General features: G+C 41.4%; 1 protein-coding gene across 1 annotated transcript in view; it reads right to left on the bottom strand.

Annotated features, from left to right (window-relative positions):
* Positions 1 to 23,576, bottom strand: part of Ranbp16 (Ran-binding protein 16) — a 133,408-nt gene that overhangs the window by 74,287 nt on the left and 35,545 nt on the right. The window contains exons 9-11 of the mRNA XM_080273940.1: positions 22,704 to 22,857; positions 14,513 to 14,618; positions 1,153 to 1,362 (exon numbers count right to left, since the gene is read on the bottom strand). Coding sequence (XP_080130066.1) covers positions 1,153 to 1,362; positions 14,513 to 14,618; positions 22,704 to 22,857 — 470 coding nt within the window. The remainder of the gene's footprint in view (positions 1 to 1,152; positions 1,363 to 14,512; positions 14,619 to 22,703; positions 22,858 to 23,576) is intronic.

Raw genomic sequence — 23,576 nt, 5'->3', positions numbered from 1 at the left:
CGCTTCATGCTTGACTGCCACCAATCAGTCTCAGTCTGACTGCTACCACCATTTGATACGCTGTTACTGTGATTATCGTGTTTGTTTTTCGCAATCCCGATTCAATGATGCCTACAAGAAAGCTTCTCAGAGACATAAAGAGTCCAAGAAATGAAAGATCATCACGTTACGCGAAAAAGTGGGCATTATTAAGTGTAATGAGAAGGGAAAAAAGGCAGCAGCAATCGGGCATGCGTTGGGGATGAGTCGGACAACTGTAGCCACCACCATCAATGACAAGAATGGTACTTTGTCTCATGATAAAAGCGCAACTCCTATGTTATCAACTGTGATTATTTTATGACTGAGCATAAAAAAAACTGCTTGGGTATGATAGTGGTAAGGAGTAAAATGCGTGCTGGCATTGTGCATGAGTGTGAAGCTGATAGGAGGGTGAGGAAGTGACGGTCTAACTCAGCTGCCACCACCATTGCCATGACAACGGCCACATGTGCCGGTACCACCACAACCGTGACGCATGAGAGGCTCTTGAGGGGTGACATGTTGGACCAGGAGTACAACACATTTTCTATTCAATAAAAATCATAAATTCAAAAGTTTGTGTTTCATATACATAACTGTTATAATAAAAGTATTATATGTACAGTAAACGATATATGGTTGAAAACTCCACATATGCGTTGACGTAATGTATAAATGTATGATGTACTGTCAAAAACTTGAGTTGCATACAAAATCAACTTACATCACATCTCAGGAACAGAACTCTGATATAACCCAGGACCTTACTCTACTAATATACATTTATATTTTCCATTTCATTCCATTCTCTTGCCATGTAAGGTAGCTGCTACATAACTCAAGTCTGCCTCTTGCCAAGCTTATACGACGACCACAGGTAAGCAACTGCTTACATGGGGCTGTCCTACAGGTACAGTGCTGTACAGTACAAGCACCAAGTAGGGATCTAGTACCCTCTTGTGGTAGACAGCGCCTCATCAGTGTTGGACCAGGGTCCTTCCCACAATGAGATGCAGGGACTTACCAAGTAGTGATCAATATCTCTCTCTACATTTTATTTAGAATAATTTTATAAAACGATTCAAGAAAGTCATTTCCAGCAAAATCTCTCAGAAAATTTCCTTTACTTACATTTTTCTGACAAATACAGCCAAGACCATGGATTCATCATTGAGTCCAAGGATCTCCGATAGTCGACGATAAAATTTAGATGTCTTGTGCACCTGATCACCGACATAAATTTTCCGAAACTGCTCAAAGAAGGATATCGTTGCCAATTCTCGCCGCTCACATCCTCCTTGTGGAAGGCAGGAATCAGTTAAGTTCATTAGCTGCAATACCCTGTGGAAATAAAATAAAAATAAGTCAATTGTTCTCTCTACCTCTATATACTGCATAAAATCTACATGGATATACACCTGAAAGCACTAATTTCCCCTCCCCCCAAGCAGCCAGAGTCGTGGCCAGAGAGCAACCGGGTGATTGAACACCCCACACCCACCGCCCCAACCCCAACTCCAACCTCAGTGTAAGCGTTGCTGGACAGATGTAGAACGGCCTAAGCTGGTGATGTTACAATGTGTCATGATTGTATTTATACACAATCAGAACAAGTAGGGGTAAGTATATAAAGGCATTTAATGTGTAATACTGTCCTGTTATCCACAACATATGAGAAAGGCATGAAAATGAAAGAAGACCTACATCGTATTATGCGTTATTGTCTATATACGTACATCCTATGTCATAAAGTTACAAATGTATAGTGAACAGCCTCTGTTGAAAGATATGTCTATTCTCACACATTCTCGCTCCCATCTCCACCACCCCTCTCTCTGGGTTCCTGTCTCCACCACACACCTCTTACCCTCTCATCCCCTACTCCCACCCATTGTTAATCAACATAAACAATGATAATGATGCAACGATCTATCAGACTGATCATATTAATACAGTAGGACCTCTTTAGTCCTGACTATATGGGGAGAAGGGTTATCCGGATCTGTTGATTCTCCAACCCACCAGGGTGATCTCCAGCCCACACCAAAAACATTTCCTACATATGGAATTTTTTCATTTATTTCATGTGTGTGTGTGTGTGTGTGTGTGTGTGTGTGTGTGTGTGTGTGATGTATACACACGAAAATAACTGAACGAAGTTTGTAGTGTTGTTGAGGTATGGGCCAGGCAAGAAACTACAGTGTAAATTATGGTCAATAAAGGAATAAAGCCCAAGTAGGATTTGAAAATGACCTAAAAATCATTATCTATTGCACTATTTTCTGGCCTATCTTTGCTTAAATGAGCTAATATAAAGAATTTTAAAAAAAGTTTTATGATGGAATCTGCTACAACTAACTTGTGTTTGTATGAGAGTCGTCATGTGGTTGCATGGATGAACCAATCACACACGCAGCCAGTGAGTCTTTTCATTAAGAACCACCAACCCCCTCCAGTTTGTGTTCCGCATTTTCCAATTTTCTGGGTGGTAAATGACCTTTTCCTGACGAAAATTTTCCCTGTTATCATCATCACATTCCTTAAGGCATACCTACAACGTTTCATTACAGCATAATGGAAGAAATGTACTCTGGATTTCGTTTCCCATTTATCAACTGAAGGTTTGGTTAGTTTAGGTTTGGTTTAATTATTAGGTACTGCTAAGCTTGGTTTGGTTAGATTTAGTTAAACTGTTAGGTTAGGACTGTGGCTTTTGGTAAAAAGACCGACCCAACGCTGCTGCCTCGCACCAGACAGACAGACTCACAGATCTCCAGAATTTATAAATTATCTTTGTCATCATCATCATCATCCAATCCTACATTGCCCCACGAGGAGCATAGGAGCCCGGGGCTAGGCAAGTTAGTCCTGATATTTAAGAAAAGAGTGACCAGCCTCACTCATCCCTGAGTGATATTACGTGAGCAATAAACCCCAACCACCCCTTGGATATAAACCTTCACCGGTTCAATCCAATTGGAGCACCATAATTATCCACTAAACCACCAGGCACCAAAATTTGGTTATATGGTTACCACCCAGCATAGTAAATGGTTTCCTGGTGTCCAGGAAACCATTTGGCTTATCACTCAGTGTAGAGTCACCCACAGGCAGACGGATGGGAAAAGAAAGAAGGAAAGAAAGACAGAAGAGGGAGTGTAAAGTCACCCGTAGGCAGCAAGACGAGGAAAGAATGGGTCCCTTTACACTCCCTCTTGTCTTTCTTTCCTTCATTCTTTCCAGTTCCTTCTGCCTGTGGGTTACTCTACACTGAGTGACAAGCCGAATGGTTTCTGTACACCAGGAAATCATTTACTATGCTCGGTGGTAGCCATATAACCAAATTATGGTGCCTAGTGGTTTAATGGGAATGCAACGCTCTAATCAGACTGAACCGGTGAAGTTTTATATCAAAGGGGTGGTTGGGGTCATTGCTCATGAAATGGCACTCAGGGATGAGTGAGGTTGGTCACTCTCATCTTAAATCTCAGGACCAGTTTGCCTAGCCCCGGGCTCCTACACTCCTCATGGGGTAATGTAGGTTTGGATAATGGAGATAGACAGATATATGTATATACGGTATATATATATATATATATATATATATATATATATATATATATCTAAAGTGGAGGGACTGTAAGAAAATGTTCCGGAAAGAGGTCAAGAGAGTAAGACAGGGTGGAAGTGAGGTTAGCAGGGGAGTGAAAGATAAAAATGGTAGATTACTAGTGGAGAAGGGAGAAAAAGTGAGCAGATGGAGAGAACACTTTAAGGAATTGTTGAACATACAGGATGGAAGTAGTGCGAGTATAAGTGGCTGGGGAATGGCTGGAAGAAGCTGGGAGGTGAGAAGACAGGAAGAAATCAGTAGGATAGAAGTTGTGGAAGCAATGAAGAAAGTTAAATTGGGGAAAGCCCCGGGAACTGATGGAGTGTGTGGTGAAATGCTGAAGCATGGGGGAGAGATAGTAGTAGAATGGATGTGGAAGATGTGCAGATTGGCCTGGGAGGAGGGTAGAGTCCCAGAGGATTGGAAGTCAGGTATAATTATTCCCTTGTACAAAGGAAAAGGGGAAAAAGAAGTGTGTGGTAATCATAGGGGCATTTGTCTTCTTAGTATAATAGGAAAAGTGTATGGTAGGATACTTATTGACAGAGTTAGAGAAAGAACAGAGGAATTAGTTGGAGAAGAACAGGGAGACTTTAGGAAGGGAAGAGGTTGTGTAGATCAGATATTCATTCTTAGATCTTTAGTGGAAAAGTTTCTAGAGAAGGGAAAGAAGTTGTATGTGGCTTTCATGGATTTGGAGAAAGCATATGACAGGGTGGATAGACAAGGATTGTGGAAAGTATTAAGAATATATGGAGTAGATGGGAAGTTATTGAATGCTGTGAAGAGTATGTATGATGGTGCTAAGGCTGAAGTACGTGTGGATGGTGAACTAAGTGAATTTTTCTCTTTGAAGGTTGGGTTGAAACAGGGATGTGTCTTGTCTCCATGGTTGTTCAATCTGTACATGAATGGGGTAATACAAGAGGTACAAAGTATGGTAGTGGATGTTGGAGTGGCCCTGGTGAGAGAGGATAGTGTCTGGAAACTCCCTGTACTGTTGTTTGAAGATGATGCTGTATTGTTGAGTGAAGACGAAGGGGAGCTGCAAGGCTTGGTGGATGAGTTTGGGAGAGTGTGTAAGAAACGAAATCTAAAGGTGAATGTAGGGAAGAGTAAAGTGATGGTCTTTGAGAGAGGTGAAGTCAGTGAATGTACAGCGAGGTTGGATGGTGAGGAATTGGAAAATGTGAGTACGTTTAAGTACTTGGGTAGTGTGATGAGTAAGGATGGAGGTTTGGAGGGTGAAGTGCTTGAAAGGGTACAGCAGGGAAGAAAGATTGTTGGTTCCTTGAAAGCAGTGATAGGAAACAAGGAAGTGGGCATGGAAGTGAAAAAGTTACTACATGACAGTATTGTGATACCAACTCTAATGTACAGAAGTGAAGCTTGGACGTTGTTGGAAGGACACAAGTCAAGAGTGAGAGCAGTGGAAATGAGTTATTTAAGAGGAGCCTGTGGAGTCACATGGACAGACAGGCTGACGAATGAGGATATAAAGAAGCGTTGGGGTGTGGATGTGGATGTGATAGGAAGCGTTATGAGGAACACACTGAGGTGGTATGGCCATGTGGAAAGGATGGAGGGTGAGAGATTGATGAAGAGAGTGTATATGAGTGAGGTGGAGGGGGTAAGAGGGAGGGGGAGGCCGAGGATGAGATGGAGGGATGGGGTGGAGAGGTATATGAGAGAGGGGGGTGTGAGTTGGGAGCAGGGCAGTGAAATGGTGGGGTAAAGGGTGACGTGGAGGCGATTTGTTTGTGGCCACCCCAAACGGGATTGAGGCGTCTGGCAATAGATAGATAGATATATACAGTATATATATATATATATATACAGTATATATATTATACACACACACACACACACATGCCTGTATATACAGTATGTATAACACATAGACAGATAGACAGACTGATTGACAGACAGATGTACAGTCACTACTCATTATACGATGGGGTTATGTCAGGTCATACCTTAACATATAACAATTTTATCGTAAATCGGGATTTTGAAACACATTATAAAAGGGGGGTTACGTCAACTCAGCTTCCCAAAGTCACCTATCCAAGACTGAAACAAAAATGACAACCAACCTTAATCACTTCCTGTGTCAGTCCAAGTCGTCTCCAAGACCAAAACAAACACTATCACACCAATTCAGGTGGCGTTACTCATGTACAGTAAATTGTTGCAACAACACAACAATCACACTTGCGTAACGTTGGCCTGGTGCTACACAATGTATAGGCCTAGTGCAGCACGATGCTTGGCTGGGAGGTGACGATAACAGGGGGGCATACGTGAACGAGTGGAAAAGACAGGACTTTGAAGGAGTGGCGGGACCGCAACTGAGCCAAAACAATGCTCTGCACGCTGAGGCCACCATCGTGCCTGAAACAAGCAACTGTCGCCTTGCATGTGCCTGGCGCTTCGTACAAAATTTTCCAAGGACAATATCATTGTAGCGGGAAATTCATCGCAAATCGGATTTTAGGGTGAAACTTTTCTGTTATTGTTGTAGCAAATTATTGTATACAGAATCAACATTAAATAAATAGTGGCTGTATTACTGTTTTCATATATAAATACAGGCAGCCCTCCACATTCGCGAGGGTTAGGGAACACAGATCCTGTGAGTGTGGAATTTCTGCGAAAGTTTGGTGCACCCTCCCGTAAATGCCTCTACAGCCACAAACCACCCCCTGTGAGCAAGTGTGCACTTACTGTACCTAATAAACCATATCTGGGACCTGAAAGCAGCATATAATATCGCAAATAGTAACAGCCCAACTGTATAAAAAGTTTAATAACAAATAAGTTCTGATGGACATGGTTGTACTAAGTTAGGGTAAATAGCTACCTGGTGACTTCCATAGACTCCCGCAGCTGAGTACGTCTCACGCACGTCCACGCGAGTGTGGGCAAGTCATCAGCTACATAGTTACCCCAACTTCTTACAACTATACCCATTAAATTCAGAGTTACTCACCACTATCCACGAATTTTTTGCAGACGAACTCTTATGACTTGTGATGATGGTGAAGATGATGAACATGACACACTTGGGACAAAGTTATCACAAGAAAATCACATAATTGGGTGCTAATTCACTCACCTAACAGCACAGCAACTCACTTGGTACCTCTGAACATGTGAGAGCACAATTATTGGGCACAATAACGACATTACGGGAGGTTTGATGTGTCAGCGTAGAGGCAGCAAAGTGACTGTCACAGTGGCAGAACACAGACTGAGGGAGAGACAGAGGAGCGCGGGAGCACGGTGGTTTAGTGAGGGCCTGGTTTGGCGCAATATGACCAGCGAGCGTCCGCACTGCTACTCTTTGCGGCCACAAACAGAATCTTGGTTCCACAGTGGGGCAAATTGCAAATCTGCGAGACCCGTTAAAGCTAAATCCACAACCATGGAGGGCTGCCTATATATATATATATATATATATATATATATATATATATATATATATATAAATATCTACAGTATATATAGTGTTAAGAAGTGGGATTTGGTAGTTAGACAGTCTAGATGTTTCTCACTGCTTCCTCATGTTTACGGTAGTTCTGGTACGAGTCAAAGTTACCAGTTTGCCTGCTGTTTGTGAGCATAGTTGTTTCATAAGTTATGCATTAATTTTTGTGCTCATTTTCCATATAATGTTTTAGTTATGTGACTGCTTGTTAAATTATGTAATTTAAGTTTGTATGCTAAATAATTTAGAGTGTTATGCTGTGTAATAATGCTCTGGCATGTTTTGATGTCTCCTAGTTGGTAACGGTTTTAACTGTTGCCCCATCGAGTGTGTGCTAGAAGTGTCAAGAGTAAGGTAAGGCTACATAAGGATGGGCAAGAGACTAGAGCAAGTTCCGTTGGTTTTCAGTTCAGTCTGAGTGTAATACAGTGTCAGAGAAGTTTGTAGTTCAACGGTACTTGTGAAAAATAGTGATGTGTTGTCCAGCATTAAGTGTAACTGCAGTTAGTAGAGTTTGTATAGTTCCAGTGCTTGTGAGAATAGTGAAGTTGGAAAGCATTCAGTGTAATTATCTGGAAAATAAAGAGAGTGAACTTATTTGTTTACAATGCCTGAGATGATCCTGTGTACCGTACACCAAAAGGCTGCCTCTAGGAAGAACAACTCACTGAGCAACATCCTTCCTATACCGAACTACTGCTGTTGGAGCCTGTGGCAGTTTGGGACGGGGACATAACACTGGTGTCAGGAGTGTGGATAATTAAAGTTTTGCAGTGAATCGAATCTCTGATATGGAAGCAGAAGGTGTGCAGACAAGGTCTTGAGCTGGACAGGAGGAGGAAATGTCCCTGGCGACAATTGTGAATCAATTACAGGCACTGAATGAAGGACAATAAGAACTCAAAGAACTATTACAGGCACAAATTGTACTATTGAAGGCACAGAGGGAACAACTAAAGGCACAATGTGAAGAACAAAAAGAATGATATGAACAACTTCAAGAGGCATCAAATGAGCAACAGAGGGAATTACAACCGAGGATGCAAGGACAGCTAGATAATTTCATGGGGGAAATGAAGGAAGAACTGCAACAGCTTAAGGAGGAAGTAGATGCCAAGCTAAAGCAGCAGAAGTATGAGAGGGTAGTGCAGCTTGCTACTAGCCTCAAGGGTGCTGCAATGGAAATTCTGGGCCAGATGTCAGTAGAGGAGAGGATGCAGATAGAGGATGCAGATTTAAAACCAGTGCTAGAGTGGCTGCAGTGGAGTACAGTGCGACTATCCTGGGAGGAAGTTTCCAGGTTAAACCCTGCGACCAAGAGCTACTGGAGTCAGTGGGACCTTCTTTGTTTGAACAACGGACTACTGGAGCGTCAGTGGGAGACACCCGATGGCCTCGGCAAGTATTGGCAACTGGTGGTTCCGAAGGAGATGAGGTCTGAGATCTTGGATGAATCTCATAACCGGATCACTAGCGGGCACCTGGGAATGAAGAAAAATCTAAGCTGGCTGCGACAGAGGTTCTACTGGATTGGCATGCGTCAGGATGTTGAAGAATGGTGTCGGGCCTGTGATGTGTGTTGTGCCCCTCTTCAGCTGTACCAAGTGGGTGCACCGATGGAAAGAGTCATGGTGGACATTGCTGGACCTCTGCCACTCTCTGGAAGAGAAAACTGGTATATATGTGTCGCCATGGACTACTTCACAAGGTGGCCAGAAGCCTATGCCATCCCTGATCAAGAGGCTGCGACTGTTGCTCAGGTGTTGGTTGATCAGTTTTCTGTCGTTTTGGGATGCCACAAGAGCTACATTCAGACCAGGATAGAAACTTCGAGTCTGCTGTGTTCCGTGAGTGCTGCAAGTTATTGGGGATCAAGAAGACCAGAATGACCCCACTAAGGCCACAGTCAGATGGGTTGGTGGAGAAATTCAACTAAACCCCAGGACAAGAACTGGCCAAATACTGTGTAGAGGGACAAACAGAATGGGAGCAGAAATTACCTGCGTTGCTGATGGCATATCAGTCTGCATCCAATAAGTCTACCGGCTACACCCCTGCAAAACTGATGTTAGGCCAGGAGTTATATTTACCCAATGACATGTTAATAGGAAGACCAACTGGTGAAGAGCTGTCTACAGAAACCACCGGCTATGCGAAGCATCTTCAGGACAGGCTGGCTGAGGTACATCATCAAGTGCGTGGAGCCCTTAAGTTTTCAGGAGGAGTGATGAAGTGCAAGTATGATGCCAAGGCAAGTGAGGTGAGCTTCAAGGATGGTGACCAAGTTTGGCATTACAATCCTCAGCAAAAGAAGGGACAGTCACCGAAGCTGCAAAGTCCATGGGACGGGCCTTACACTGTGTTGGACCACCTATCAGACATAACGTTTCGGATTCGGGGAGGCTGGAAGTCTCACTCAAAGGTGGTACATGTGAATCGTCTGTGGCAGTACCATGGGCCAGAACAGTACAGCTGGGACGTCTCCGAGGACTCGTGCTCTGCCACAGCCGTAGATATTGAGGAGGACCAGGGAGCTAAAGTGCAAGAGTATGGTGACAACTTCCAAGTGAAGAAGTGAATAAGGAAGAGGACCAAGACCTTCCTGGAGGAGTGGATTGTGTGGAGGAGCAAGGATGTCGTCGGAAGCAGCACAGAAGAAGACCTGATAAGCTGAATGATTATTTTGTGTATAGTTAGATGTTTCATTAGGATTATGGTTTATGTTTGGATATATTGTGTAGTTTCCTTGGGATGACAAAGAACTAGGAAGGGGATAGTGTTAAGAAGCAGGATTTGATAATTAGGGAGTCTAGAAGTTTCTCACTGATTCCCGATGTTTACGGTAGTTCTGGTACAAGTCAGCATTGCCAGTTTGCATGCTGTTTGTGAACGTAGTTGTTTCGTAAGTTATGCATTAATTTTTGTGCTCTTTTTCTGTATAATGTTTTAGTTATGTCATTGCTTGTTAAATTATGTAATTCAATTTAACGCCCCCAGGCACAGGTGGTTTGAGTCGTTAGACTGTTTAACAACGAATGCTGTGGGTATCTGTCTGATCATTGACATTATTTACTAAGGTAACAGTACATACCAGTAGTGCTTTCTTGATATAAATTACCACTTCAGCAACTTAAAAAAAAAAACATAGGGGTAATTGTAATAAAGAATAACAAGGGATGTCAAGTGTAAACAGTTTACTGGCAGTTCATAATAATAAAAGATGTATCGTAATTCTCACAAGTTTGAGGGAAAAAACAATAAAAAATACAGATATTTATACAAACATATTTCAGTCACTATGACAGCTTAATAAATTAAATATTCAGCAGTATTTTTTCGTTACCGTAAGTACTGATGATGCCACAACTTGCGTCGCCTTTTTTGTTTAAAAGTGATCACGGTGATGGCACATGGAGTGGAGATTGATAATATTAATGGTGATGATTGATAATTTTAGTGTTGTTGGTTGACAGTGGTTCGAGTTAATAAGGATGGCCAATACTGGTGATGGTGGAGGTCAGTGGTGACATTTGGTAGTGTTAAGGCAAGTGCTGTAACTTAGCCTACCATGATAGCTTACCAAAGGGTGTCAGTCTAAATTTTCATGATTCCTGTACATGAAAATTTTATAACAAGCACATGAATAGTTATGTAGTGACATGTAAATGGGTCGAGAGCCAAAAACGTGAGACATTCAGCTAGGAGGTCTGGGGTTGGCTGCATTTTTTAAGTTTTCCCAGATTAGGCCTGCCTAAGCTGGGGTGTGCCTTATATGCTTATGCACCTTATATGTCTGAAAATACAGTGTGTATATATATATATATATATATATATATATATACATACAGTAAAACCTCTACAACTCGGCACAATACACGTGCAAGCCTTGCCGAGTTAGCCTATTTGCCGTGCTGTAGGGATGAACTTAAAGTTCCTGCCCAGCACACACACACAAAAAAGGAAAAGATGGAAAAAAATTACAAAATTTTACAATAAATAGTAAAAGCTGCCTTACCATGATTCCATGCAGTTGTAGGGTGTATTGCAGGCATGGAGGAGGACTTTTGGTAGTTTTTGGAGGTGTTAGTGGGGCTCAAGATCACTTCGGCACACCTTTACTGTATTGTACTTGACACTGTACGCTATGTAAAGCACAATTAACATAATAAAGGCCATTACTGTAATATATTTATCACTTGTACTGTACTGAGAAACTAAACATTACACACTTACTGTACAACTCGACATCTTACCGAGTTGGGGGGATTTTTGCCGACTCTCTTCCTCTCATGTGCGCATTTTTGGGAATTTTTGAATTTTGATTTTTTAAATAAATATTTTGGAGCCTTGGCGAGTTGTAAAGGTTTCCGACTTGAAAGATGAGGAATTGTAGAGGTTTTACTGTATATCATCCAGACCTCCTTTCCACCCTAGGGCAGGGTGAGGAGTAGTAATGTCCAGAAAGCCCAAATTTGCCCAAACCAATAGGCCACACTTCCATTCACTCACCATTCAAGCCACTGGAATCCTGGCTCTATCGGATATGCCAAAAACATTCACCACGATCTGTAGCTTCACATAAATGTATCCGATTGAGTCAATCCAGACACTATCTATCTATCTATAGCCCGACGCCCTAATCCCGCAAAGGGTGGCCGCAGACAAAACGCCTCCAAGTCACTCTGTCACCCACCATTTGACTCCCCTCCCCCCAACTCACACCCCCCTCCCTCATATACCTCTCAACTCCATCCCTCCACCTCATCCTCGGTCTACCCCTCCCTCTCCCTCCCTCCACCTCACCTACATACACCCTCTTAGTCAGTCTTTCATTCTCCATTCTCTCCACATGTCCAAACCACCTCAGTGTATTTCTCCTAATCTTTTCAACCACATCCACATCTACCCCACAACGTTCCTTCACTTCTTCATTCGTCAATCCAGACACTGCCACATTAAAAAGGGGTGCCACATTCCTGATCACGCACTTCTCACAACAGTCATCCAGCCAGCTCAATCTCTTATGAGTTCCCTAGCCTCATCGACTTCCAAACCTCTCTTCCTCACACACTCATCCACCATATCTCTCCACCTTCTCCTTGGCCTACCTCACCTCCTCCCTCCTTCAGATTTGCTCAGATATATCTTTTTCACCACTCTATTGTTATCCATTCTCTCCACATAACCATACCATCTCACTCTCTTTGATTCTGGTGTCCACCGACTTCCTCACTCCACATCATTCACTAATCACATTATTTCGGATCCTATCCACCCTCTGTACTCTACATACATTCCTCAGCAGTCCCATCTCCACTGATCTTACTCTTGATTTCATTTTCATGCCACACGATAGTCTCACATCCATTTGTTAAAGTTGGCACCAACACTCCTTTATGTAAGCCTCATGCAGCTGCAACAATCAAGTCTGTTTCTTATTGAGGCCTTCACTGCACCAGCTACTTTTCTTCCTTGTGTCATTCTACTTTCCACTTCTTTTGCACATTTTCCTCTTTTCTCTCACTGTACCCAGATGTTTGAACTCTCACCAATTCCAGTCTCTCTCCATTCACTGTAACATCGCACTGGGAGTCACCTTCTCTCTCAATAACCATCACTTACTCTTTTCTACATTTACTCTCAAGGCATGACGCTCACAAACATCAGCAAAACTCTGTACTGGCCTACCAAGTTCTTGTCTGGTACTTGCAAGCAGTACTGAATAGATATTCCACCCATCACCATTTATTACCAACGCCATCCCTCTCTCCATTCCACATGTTTTTACTTCTCTCATCACCCCATCCATATATATATATTGAACAACCATGGGGACATCACACAACCTGGTCGCATGCCCACACTGATCGTGAGCCATTCACTTAGATGCCCATTAACCCTTACACATGCTTCACTACCATAATAAAAACTCTTGACGGCATCTAGCAGCTTACCATCTACACCGTACAAGCGCAAAACTTTCCACAATCCTTCTCTGTCCACTTTGTCGTATGCTTTTTCCAGATCCACAAATGCCATAAACACCTTATGGTCCTTCTCACAAGCTTTCTCTGCTATCTGTCTCACTGCAAATATTTGATCCACACATCCACTGCCACTCCTAAAGTCACCCTGTTCATCACTCACTAGTGCTTCTGATATCTCTCTTACTTTCTCTAATGATAATTCTTCAATATACCTTTCCTACCACACTCAATAAACTTATGCCACAATAATTCTTTCACTCACTTTGCTCACCTTTATTTTTGTATAAGGGTACAATCACAGCCTTTTTCCACTCTGCTGGCACAGTTTCACTCATCCATGCCTGCTTACATGTCTCAAACAAGCACTTCATTCCATTCTCTCCACTATACTTACGCATCTCTACATACACCTCATCAACCCCAGCTTCTTTCCCATATTTCAGCTGCTTCACAGCACTCTTCACCTGTGCGAGTGTCATGTCTCCTGGCATTGCATTCCTTCTTTGCACACACACACACACACACACACACACACACACACACATATATATATTCGTATTAAGGAAGAGCAGAACAGTAACATGAACTAACTCAAACCACTATATTTGTGAAACCTCCCAAAAAAATATACAAAAAATCTGGACATAATTTTTTTTTTCTCTGCTGTGAGATTTGAAACTTTCGTTCCAAGTACTGCTCATCTTATTGCTTCCTTACTTTTTGTGTTAATACTTTGAAAATGAAAAAAAAAAAAAAAAAAAAATCACCAACAGATCTCTGACAGAAGAGGGAAGATAGAGAGAATTAGGAGAAACAAATTACTAAGCTCTGGAAAAATCAACAAACAAAAATTCTGAGTCTGCAGTAGAGGTGGAAGTGTTACAAGATGGAGCAGAGTTTTTATATTCTGGAATATCTAGTAGGTAGGGTGGCACAACAGGCTGGGTGGCACTAAATGACAGTTACGGCAAATACAGTAACTATAAACTGAGGTACTCCTGTACATACAACAAACTGGAGTACTAGTACTATAATATGAAGTCATTGCATATTCTGTAACAAATGCACATGCACTGTGGTTATAGCTTTTGAAACTTATGGCCATATGCTTAGACCTCAAAGTGGAATGCACACTCCAAGTTTTATGCAACAATTTCTGAAGTACAGGACAAAAATGGACTATGTTTGACCTTCCTATATGACTGCTGACTACATTACTTAGTATAAGATGCAGGGGGACCATACATAATAATCACAGGCATTCCATAAATGGCTGTCAAAACTTAGGGGTTTGTACTCCACTTTCCAATTTATGGTTTAAGCATTAGACTTTTAGTACTGTATATATAAATGCCATACTTAATATTACAAGTACATTAGAAGCTTTATTCTCTCACCCACCTACAGACTAGTTCACCATCCATTGCATCATGATCATCACTGACATTGAAGGATACACGACCTCCAATTGCAGACCCGATCATGTATACCAGCCATGTTAGTTGACCTGGTTAAAAATAAAGGCAGAAATCTTTAATTTGATACATAAAACTACTGTATATTGTTATATTCTGCATCTGTACTGGCAATGATTTGTACATAAGTGTGAGCTTTGCATTGGTATGACAGTAAAATTTCTAAGCATAGGAGCAGCAGACTATGGACTGTTAAAGAGAGTGTGTCATTTGCATAAAGGGAACTGAATAACAAACATACAGTAAAACCTCTGAATAACGGACTTCAATAAACCGGAATTCGCTTTTATCGGAATCAAGGCACTACCAGACTAAACTCTAATATGTTGGGAAAAGTCTGGTAAAGAGAGCAGCAGTCTGGACTACCTGACCACTTCAGCTATGTTCACCACAATTAGGTAAATAAAAGAAATGTTTATCAGTGTACAATACAGTATTATTATATATATATATTACACTATTTGATTAATGTAGTGAATGTATAATATAGTAGAGTACTGCAGTGGTAATGAAAACAGTTTAAAAACCATTGGTGCAATCCAGACTAATGTCTGATGTATCAGAAAATGTCCGGGTTAGCAGGGGGAAGTCCAGATATCGCTTTTATTGGAATTTTGCTTTTTTCGGAATGGCTTGGGCCCCTATTAGTCCATTACAGTGAGGTTTTACTGTACTATAAAAATTTATGCAAGATGTGAGGTATGGAAATCTGTTGATATCATATTAGAGGTAAGCCTGCTTGGATAGGATGATCATAGTAGAATCCAACCATCATCCAATCCTATGTTTTCCCATAAGGAGCGTAGGAACCCGGGGCTAGGCAAGTTGGTCCTGACATTTAAGATGAGAGCAGCCAGACTCATTCATCCGTGAGTGGCATTACATGAGCAATAAACCCCAACCACCCCTTGGATATAAACCTTCACCGGCTCAATCCGACTGGAGCGCCATAATTACCCACTAACCACCAGGTGCCAAAATTTGGTTATATGGTTACCACCCAGCACAGTAAATGGTTTCCTGGTGTCCAGGAAACCATTTGGCTTGTCACTCAGTGAAGAGTCACCCACACATAGAATGATGAAGAAAGAATGAAGGAAAGAAAGACAGAAGAGGGAGTGTAAAGTCACCCATGGGCAGAAGGAAGAGGAAAGAATGAAGGAAAGAGAGACAGAAGAGGGACTGTAAAGTCACTCATAGGCAGAAGGATGAGAAAGGAATGAAGGAAAGAAAGACAGAAGAGGGGATGTAGAGTCACCCACAGGGAGAACGAAGAGGAAAGAATGAACAAAAGAAAGACAGAAGAGGGAGTGTAAAGTCGCCCATAGGCAAAAGGATGAGGAAAGAATGAACGAAAGAAAGCCAGAAGAGGATGAAAGGAAAGATGGATGGAGGAAAGGAAAGGGAAGACACCTGAGAGCAGCACTGTATCAAGTGAGTGGATGGTGAGTGCCCCCACCTACCATAAACACACACACATACAATTATATATATATATATATATATATATATATATATATATATATATATATATGTGTGTGTTCTTGAGTGAAGACGAAGGGGAGCTGCAAGGCTTGGTGGATGAGTTTGGGAGACTGTGTAAGAAACGGAATCTAAAGGTGAATGTAGGGAAGAGTAAAGTGATGGTCTTTGAAAGAGGTGAAGTCAGTGAATGTACAGTGAGGTTGGATGGTGAGGAAATGGAAAATGTGAGTACGTTTAAGTACTTGGGTAATGTGATGATTAAGGATGGAAGTTTGGAGGGTGAAGTGCTTGAAAGGGTACAACAAGGAAGAAAGGTTGCTGGTTCCTTGAAAGCAGTGATAAGAAACAGGGAAGTGAGCATGGAAGTGAAAAAGTTACTACATGACAGTATTGTAATACCAACTCTAATGTATGGAAGTGAAGCTTGGAAGTTTTTGAAAGGACACAAGTCAAGAGTGAGAGCAGTGGAAATGAGTTATTTAAGAGGAGCCTGTGGAGTCACATGGAGAGACAGGCTGACAAATGAGGATATAAAGGAGCGTTGTGGTGTGGATGTGGATGTGATAGGAAGCATTAGGAGGAACACACTGAGGTGGTATGGCCATGTGGAGAGGATGGAGGGTGAGAGACTATTGACAAGAGTGTATGTGAGTGCGGTGGAAAGGGGGAGAGGGAGGGGGAGGCCGAGGATGAGATGGAGGGATGGGGTGGAGAGGTATATGAGAGAGGGGGGTGTGAGTTGGAAGCTGGGCAGTAAAATGGCGGGGGACAGGGCAACGTGGAGGCGATTTGTTTGTGGCCACCCCATACGGGATTGAGGAGTCTGGCAATAGATAGATAGATATATATACATACAGTATATATATATATAAGTGGTGGGTGGGGGTGCTCACCATCCACTCACTCGATGTAGTGCTGCTGTTGGGTGTCTACCCTTTCCTCTCCATCATTCTTCTTTCCTTCCATCCTCTTCTGTCTTTCTTTCCTTCATTCTTTCTTCTTCCTTCTGCCTGTGGGTGACTCTACACTGAGTGACATGCCAAATGGTTTCCTGAACACCAGGAAACCATTTACTACGCTGGGTGGTAACCATATAACCAAATTTTGGCGCCTGGTGGTTTAGTGGGTAATTATTGCACTCCAATCAGATTGAGCCGGTGAAGGTTTACATCCAAGGGGCGGCTGGGGTTGATTGCTCATGTAATGCCACTCAGGGATGAGTAAGACTGGTCACTATCTTAAACGTCAGGACCAACTGCTTAGCCCCGGGCCCCGGGCTCCGACGCTCCTTGTGGGGCAATGCAGGATTGGATGATGGATGGATGGATATATATATATATATATAATGCTGGGTGGTAACCATATAACCAAACAATACGTGCTCCCTACGTGTCAACAAGTGGGTTGGTGGAGGGTTAGTGCCTCTCACTGTAAAACAAATAACTCAAAGTCAAACGGCCACCCCTTGCGGGATTATGGCGTCTGGCAATAGACAGATAGATATATATACCAGTATATATATATTATATATATATATATGTGTGTGTACAGTAAAATTCCCAATATCCGACGTAATAGAGCCAAAAGCATGTCCGGAAATTGGGCCCATCTGGATATTAGGTCCCTGCCTCCTGGACTGGTACTTATGGACCCTAACCCAACCTAACTCAGAAAAACATCTACATAACTCCCTACTGGACATGCATAGCACCTATGTAAGACCCTATTCACACCAGTAACAGAAATAAAGCATGAAATAAATGAAAAGGAACCAGTGAATGAGAAATTAGAATGAGTATGGATAATATTTAGCAGTGTACAGGGTACTTACAGCACACCTGTGGCTGCCTCCTCTAAGGCTCTGGCAGTGGTGAAAATGCTCTTGAAGCATGTACAATAATCCAGTGTTGTGCTGCACTTAATTCTTTGCACTGGAGTTATAATTGTTTAACACTGCACATTCTGTTCTTAATTGCGCCACGCCAGTTTCAACCGCCAGTTTGCACTCCACACTTAATCCTTTGCACTCTAAATTCTAATTTCTTAACACTGCACGACACTGTAAATTCCCATGTGGTCTAGTGGCGAGGTATTGCAGTTTGTTCACTGTATATTCACAAAAACGAGCATGTGCGGCATCCACTGAGATGAGCATCTACTCATGATGCTAGTTAAGTGGTAACTGGGGAGGGGGAAGGAAGGAAGGGGTGAAGGGGCCGTGCATAAACACAGCTGTTTGGCGCCATGTGCCAATTTCAAATTTCGGGCGAAGAAAAATTAAGATTTTTATTTTTTTATTTTTTTCGTTTTTTGGCCATTTTGGGGTTCCAAAGGCCCAGGCCCAAAACGTCCAGAAACTGGGCATCCAGATATTACAGAGTTTACTGCATATATATATATATATATATATATATATATATATATATATATATATATACTGTATATATATTTATGTATATATGTATATATATGTACACCCACCGCAAACTGACTTAGGACCTACGCACAGAATTGCTATGGGAGAGTTGTTTGTCTTTGCTTTGTGTTTCCACCTCTACCAAGTGAATTTCTGGGGCAAGAAGTAACTGGCAACTCCTCTGGTGTTGGCGGGAGGTGATGAAACACTCAGCACGTCAGTGCTTGCCCAGAAGTGAGAGTGGGAGTGTATGTTCCCGTCACAAAGTCGACCGTCATGAAGATTCTTGCTGCATTGCAAGGCCTGCCACCTGATGCACAAGCATGGTGGTGGAAAGAAGACGACAACTTCCAGAGGAACAGATATACTTCTGAAGAGAGAAGTAATCAAGAATCCTCGACTGACAGCAGCAGAATTGAAGAGAATGCATCCCCAGCTGTTACAAGATGTCTCAATTTGAACTATCCAACACCGCTTGCAGAAAGAGCTGGGTTTGCCAGGCCGCACCACAGCCAAGAAACTACTTCTCACTGACCGCATGAAGAAGCAGCACATTCAGTTTGCCAAGAAGTATGCACATTGGACATCGGATGAGTGGAGAAAAGTTATGTTTTCTGACTAAAGCACATTTCAAGTGTTCCAGGTGTGTTCTGCCCAGGTTCATCGCCCTGACTCCCGTAGTTGATAAGACCCTCCTTACACAGTGGCAACTGATAAGCACCCACAATTAGTAATGGTATGGGGGTGTTTCTCAGGTAAAATGGGGAGGGGAGGCATCTACTTTCTTCCTAAGAGCTTGATAATGAATGGTGATCGTTACATTCAAGTTCTGAAAGATCATTTGTTAAAACTTTCTTGCTATTCATGGGTGCAACTTTTTCATGCACAATTCAGCTCCATGTCACAAGTCAAGAAAGGTGACAAAATGGCTTCAGGATAATCGGATTGAGGTCCTCAACTGGCCTGGCAACAGTCTGGATCTAAATCCGATAGAAAACTGCTAGGCAAGGATGAAGAAAATCATGGCAGAGAAAAGACACCCAATCTGGATAACCTCAAGACTGAACTGACAAATGTTTGGTGCAGAGAAATGTCCGTAGATTACTTTAAAGATCTAAGTGATTCCATGCCAAAAAGCATCCAACTGTTCCTGAAAAACAAAGGAAACATGATTTCATATTAATGAATGGCATTTCATAAACAAACATTGTGATATACTATGATTTCTGTGTTTTTTAATACCTTGTGGGAAGAGATCCTAAGTCAATTTGCAGTAGCTGTGTATACATATATATATATATATATATACAGTACAACATAATCCAGCCACAAGTATGTATAGTGTGTGCACATGTTGCAAGACGATTGTGGTGATGGAAACACAACCATGTACAACATGAAAACGTGAAAGTATGCAGAAATTCTGCACAGACTGAAACCATAGCAAATAATTATCTTTGCACATGTTCAAAGAGTGATAGTGTTAAAAACACAACAATATGACGTTACAATGCAATGTTATATGATTTTTTAAGTTCTTTGCTGAGTGATATGATGGTAAACATCCCTAAACCACACAACACCACTGAACACCACACCATTAACTAATGAATTTTACTCACTTTTAACATAAGCATGATTGTTGGTGGGCTGCAGTCTCCTAACATATATACAGTAGATGATCTGTATCACTGTTAAACCGCTGAGCAATCTATATTTGAGTAAATTACCATATACCTCCACAATAAATATAAACCTCTGGCATTTCCCACTTGCTTCAAACACACACAAGTACACACACATATTGCATCATCAGTATCTGAGATTTCAATATTTCTGCAAGATTACAATACAGTAATGAAGACTTGTATAAGCAAACATTATCATAAAATACATCATAAATAATATAAACTATGAATTTTGTGTGTGGGCAATGCATTATATGCACATAGGTCAGGTTGTTAACAAAGTTCACAGCTGAATCGGTAGACAGGAGGCTTGCAGTCCTAATGGACCCAAGATCGACTCCCAGCTGAGGCAGGGAACAGTTAAAGAATTTGAATTTCATAAAAAGCAGACTTTACTGATCTACCAGAAGACCTGCCAACATGTCATAAAAATATCCCCGCTAATACCAGTACACCAGTCCTGTATGAGACAACCCTGGCATACTGTATATTCAATATGGACAGTGGATGTCAGTGCCATAGTGGCGACATGTGGAGGTGTATAGGAGGATTACTGGGCCTTGAGACTGGCCCTGAAGCCTTTGCCCAGAGTCAGACACATAAAAAAACAAATACTGTAAATAAAAATAAATAAATAAATAAAACTATGTAACACAGGGCAGTGGTGAAAGATGTGTACTGTACATTCATGTTGTTGTTTTTTTTTTTTTGTACATAAATAGCTGCAAAATTAATTACCCTTACAACTTGCTGATCGATGTTAGTTATGAATACAACTGCGAAGTGATTTAGAACAAGGGGGCGTACAATAGAAGAGGAAAGGGGAATATGCAAGAAAAATGCTTTATGGTTAGTAAAGAGCTTTGTGCTGATCATTATCATTACCTTGTGTTAGATAAAAGATAAATGGTAGTCGTAAAAACACTGGAAAACAGGATGCCTGAAGCTAGTTAGCCCATACTACACAGTCTATGTCAAAAGCATGTCTACACTACGAGAATTAAGACAGGATAGCCAGAAAATGTTTAATCACCTTTAGTTTGAATTTTTTTAAAGCTTGAATAGTTTGTGGACACAAGCACTTAAAATTTTTTAGGCTGCACTGTAAATATAATTTCTCTAATAAAGACTGTGAGAAATTAGACACTCAGGATATTAAAATATGAAATATATGATAAATGGCTGACTTTAGCAAAAAGATAATCTTGCGGATATCAACGGCAAGTAAAAAGACAGAAAAATTAAGCTCTGAGTCACCTTCACCAATTCACATCTGACTACCAGGAGGTAGCTGGCGGATACTATCATCAGCTCAGCTGATGTTATGATGTCTGCTTCTTCCTTCACCTTTTATCATCTTATCTCTGAGCCTGCCCTCCTCTCTTCCTCTTTATACCTTTCCTTCCTGACACTTTATGACTGTTCTTTCCACTTCTATCAGCTCTACACTGAGCGACAGGTCTCATGGTTTCCCATAACCCAGAAACCATTTGCACTGCCTGATGATAACCACATAACCAGACGACAGGGCGATGCTGTGCCTGTTATGGTGCATTTGTGAAGTGGGTGCAGCAACACGAAAGTGGCATACATCAAGGAATCAAACCTCCACCTTTTTTCCTGGCCCCTGTTGTGGCAACGGGTTGTTCACCACTAGGGAAAATTGGTTCACTGCACAGGACAGCACTGCAGGAGCAGTTGCTTGCCTGCAGTTGATGAGTCTGTTCATCCAGACAGACTAGGGTTGATCAACAAGAACAATATCTGAATATCAATTATTCCTGTTCCCCACAAAATACACATTCTTTATTATCTTTCTATTTCTCTCTAACAAATGGGATCAGTGGGATCCAGAAATAGTACAGATACCAGTGCACAAAAATAATGCCATGCTTCATCTTAAGAACTCCTAATACCAAGGCTGGCTACAGTTTATCTAATGTTCTTTATGGACTGGAAGCTAAACAAACGAAATCAACAATTTACTTAATAACAGTTACTAAAAACTGCTGGGAAGAAGTGAAATCAAGGATGTGTAATAAGATCTGTAACAATGTTAGAGTTTCCACTTGGTATATGATTCAATAGATGTGTTACTGAATGTTTCTGCCATCTAGTTTGTGCTGCAGTCACATTTCACTCTCATGGTAGTAACACTCCCAGGGTTGGCTGAATGACTGTGTCTAAGAGTGATCCTTATATGCCTAGGTATCATGTTTATACTGTAACCACATTTCACTGTCACGGTTGTAACTCTCACCAAGGTTGGCTGAATGTTTCCTGCCTGAGAGTAATAATTATCTGGCTAGGAATCAGACTTCTACTGTAGCCATGTTTCACTCAAATGATTGTGACACTCCCAGGGTCAATGGTAGCCACCCATAAAGAAGAACTATCAACAGTTCCCAATGAAATGGGCAACACATCCACTGAATATAATATGCTCAATGAAGATGCCTTTCTATATTCAATTCTAACTGGCATTTCTACCTTTCTGTTTAGTTGAATCAACTCTGCTTTACACATACCCTCTAAAATAGCAATATCTTCCAGGGAGTGTTGCTGTGACCTGTTGTTCATGCGTGCAGTGATGAGTTCTTGATATCGCTGGGCTGTCTGTTCAAACAACTGGACCAGTAGTGCGCAAGTTTTACCATATTCACACCGTCCAATTGTTGACAACTGTAGGGATATATAATTTTCTAAGGATACAGGTATACTCCAGTTTAACAATGCAATTAGTTAAGTAAAAAAAAAAAAAAAAAACATTGTTACGCGGGGTATCGTACATCGGGGCAGATTTAACATGCAAAATAATGGGATGTGTTTTTCAGCCTTGGGTTTCCCTCCCAACCAAGTCCAAAACACACCCAAATGAGTCCAAAAACAAGTTTAAAGGGAATCTAAATGGCCTAACAGCTGTAAAAGATGGTAACCTAAGCCGAACACCTGAAAATAACTCTCAAAAAACAACAAATAAAATCTGAAAATCGTCAAATATAAGTCTGGAAAAACTCAAGCTTAGTAAATTGTACCCCATAATGGCAATGTTCAACCCACCTATGGCTAAAACAAATTAATCTAAGTTTTAAAAAAGGTTATAAATCAACCTAAACAAACAATTTTAGTCTAAAATATCATCAAAATAGGAAAAAGAAATTCAAAACCTATTGTTAAACAGGGGTTTAGCCATTGTTAGGTGGGGTATGGTGGTATTTCTACCCCATCGCTAAGCCGAGGTATCACATGTACGGGTATCGTATATCGAGGTATACCTGTAAATACAGCAATTACTTGTAACTCACACAGCAGGTTACATAAACCTTTATCATATAAAAAATTTATGGAAGAAAATCATGTCATCCACTGTTGTCAGAAACTGTTCTTTTAAGCAAAATTTC

This window comes from Coenobita brevimanus, chromosome 6, assembly GCF_032717465.1.
Source record: "Coenobita brevimanus isolate Jiangsu-jjx chromosome 6, ASM3271746v2, whole genome shotgun sequence".
In the NCBI taxonomy this organism is placed as follows: domain Eukaryota; kingdom Metazoa; phylum Arthropoda; class Malacostraca; order Decapoda; family Coenobitidae; genus Coenobita; species Coenobita brevimanus.
Note: the sequence above shows the minus strand (reverse complement) of the source record. Positions and strands in the feature narration are given on the sequence as shown.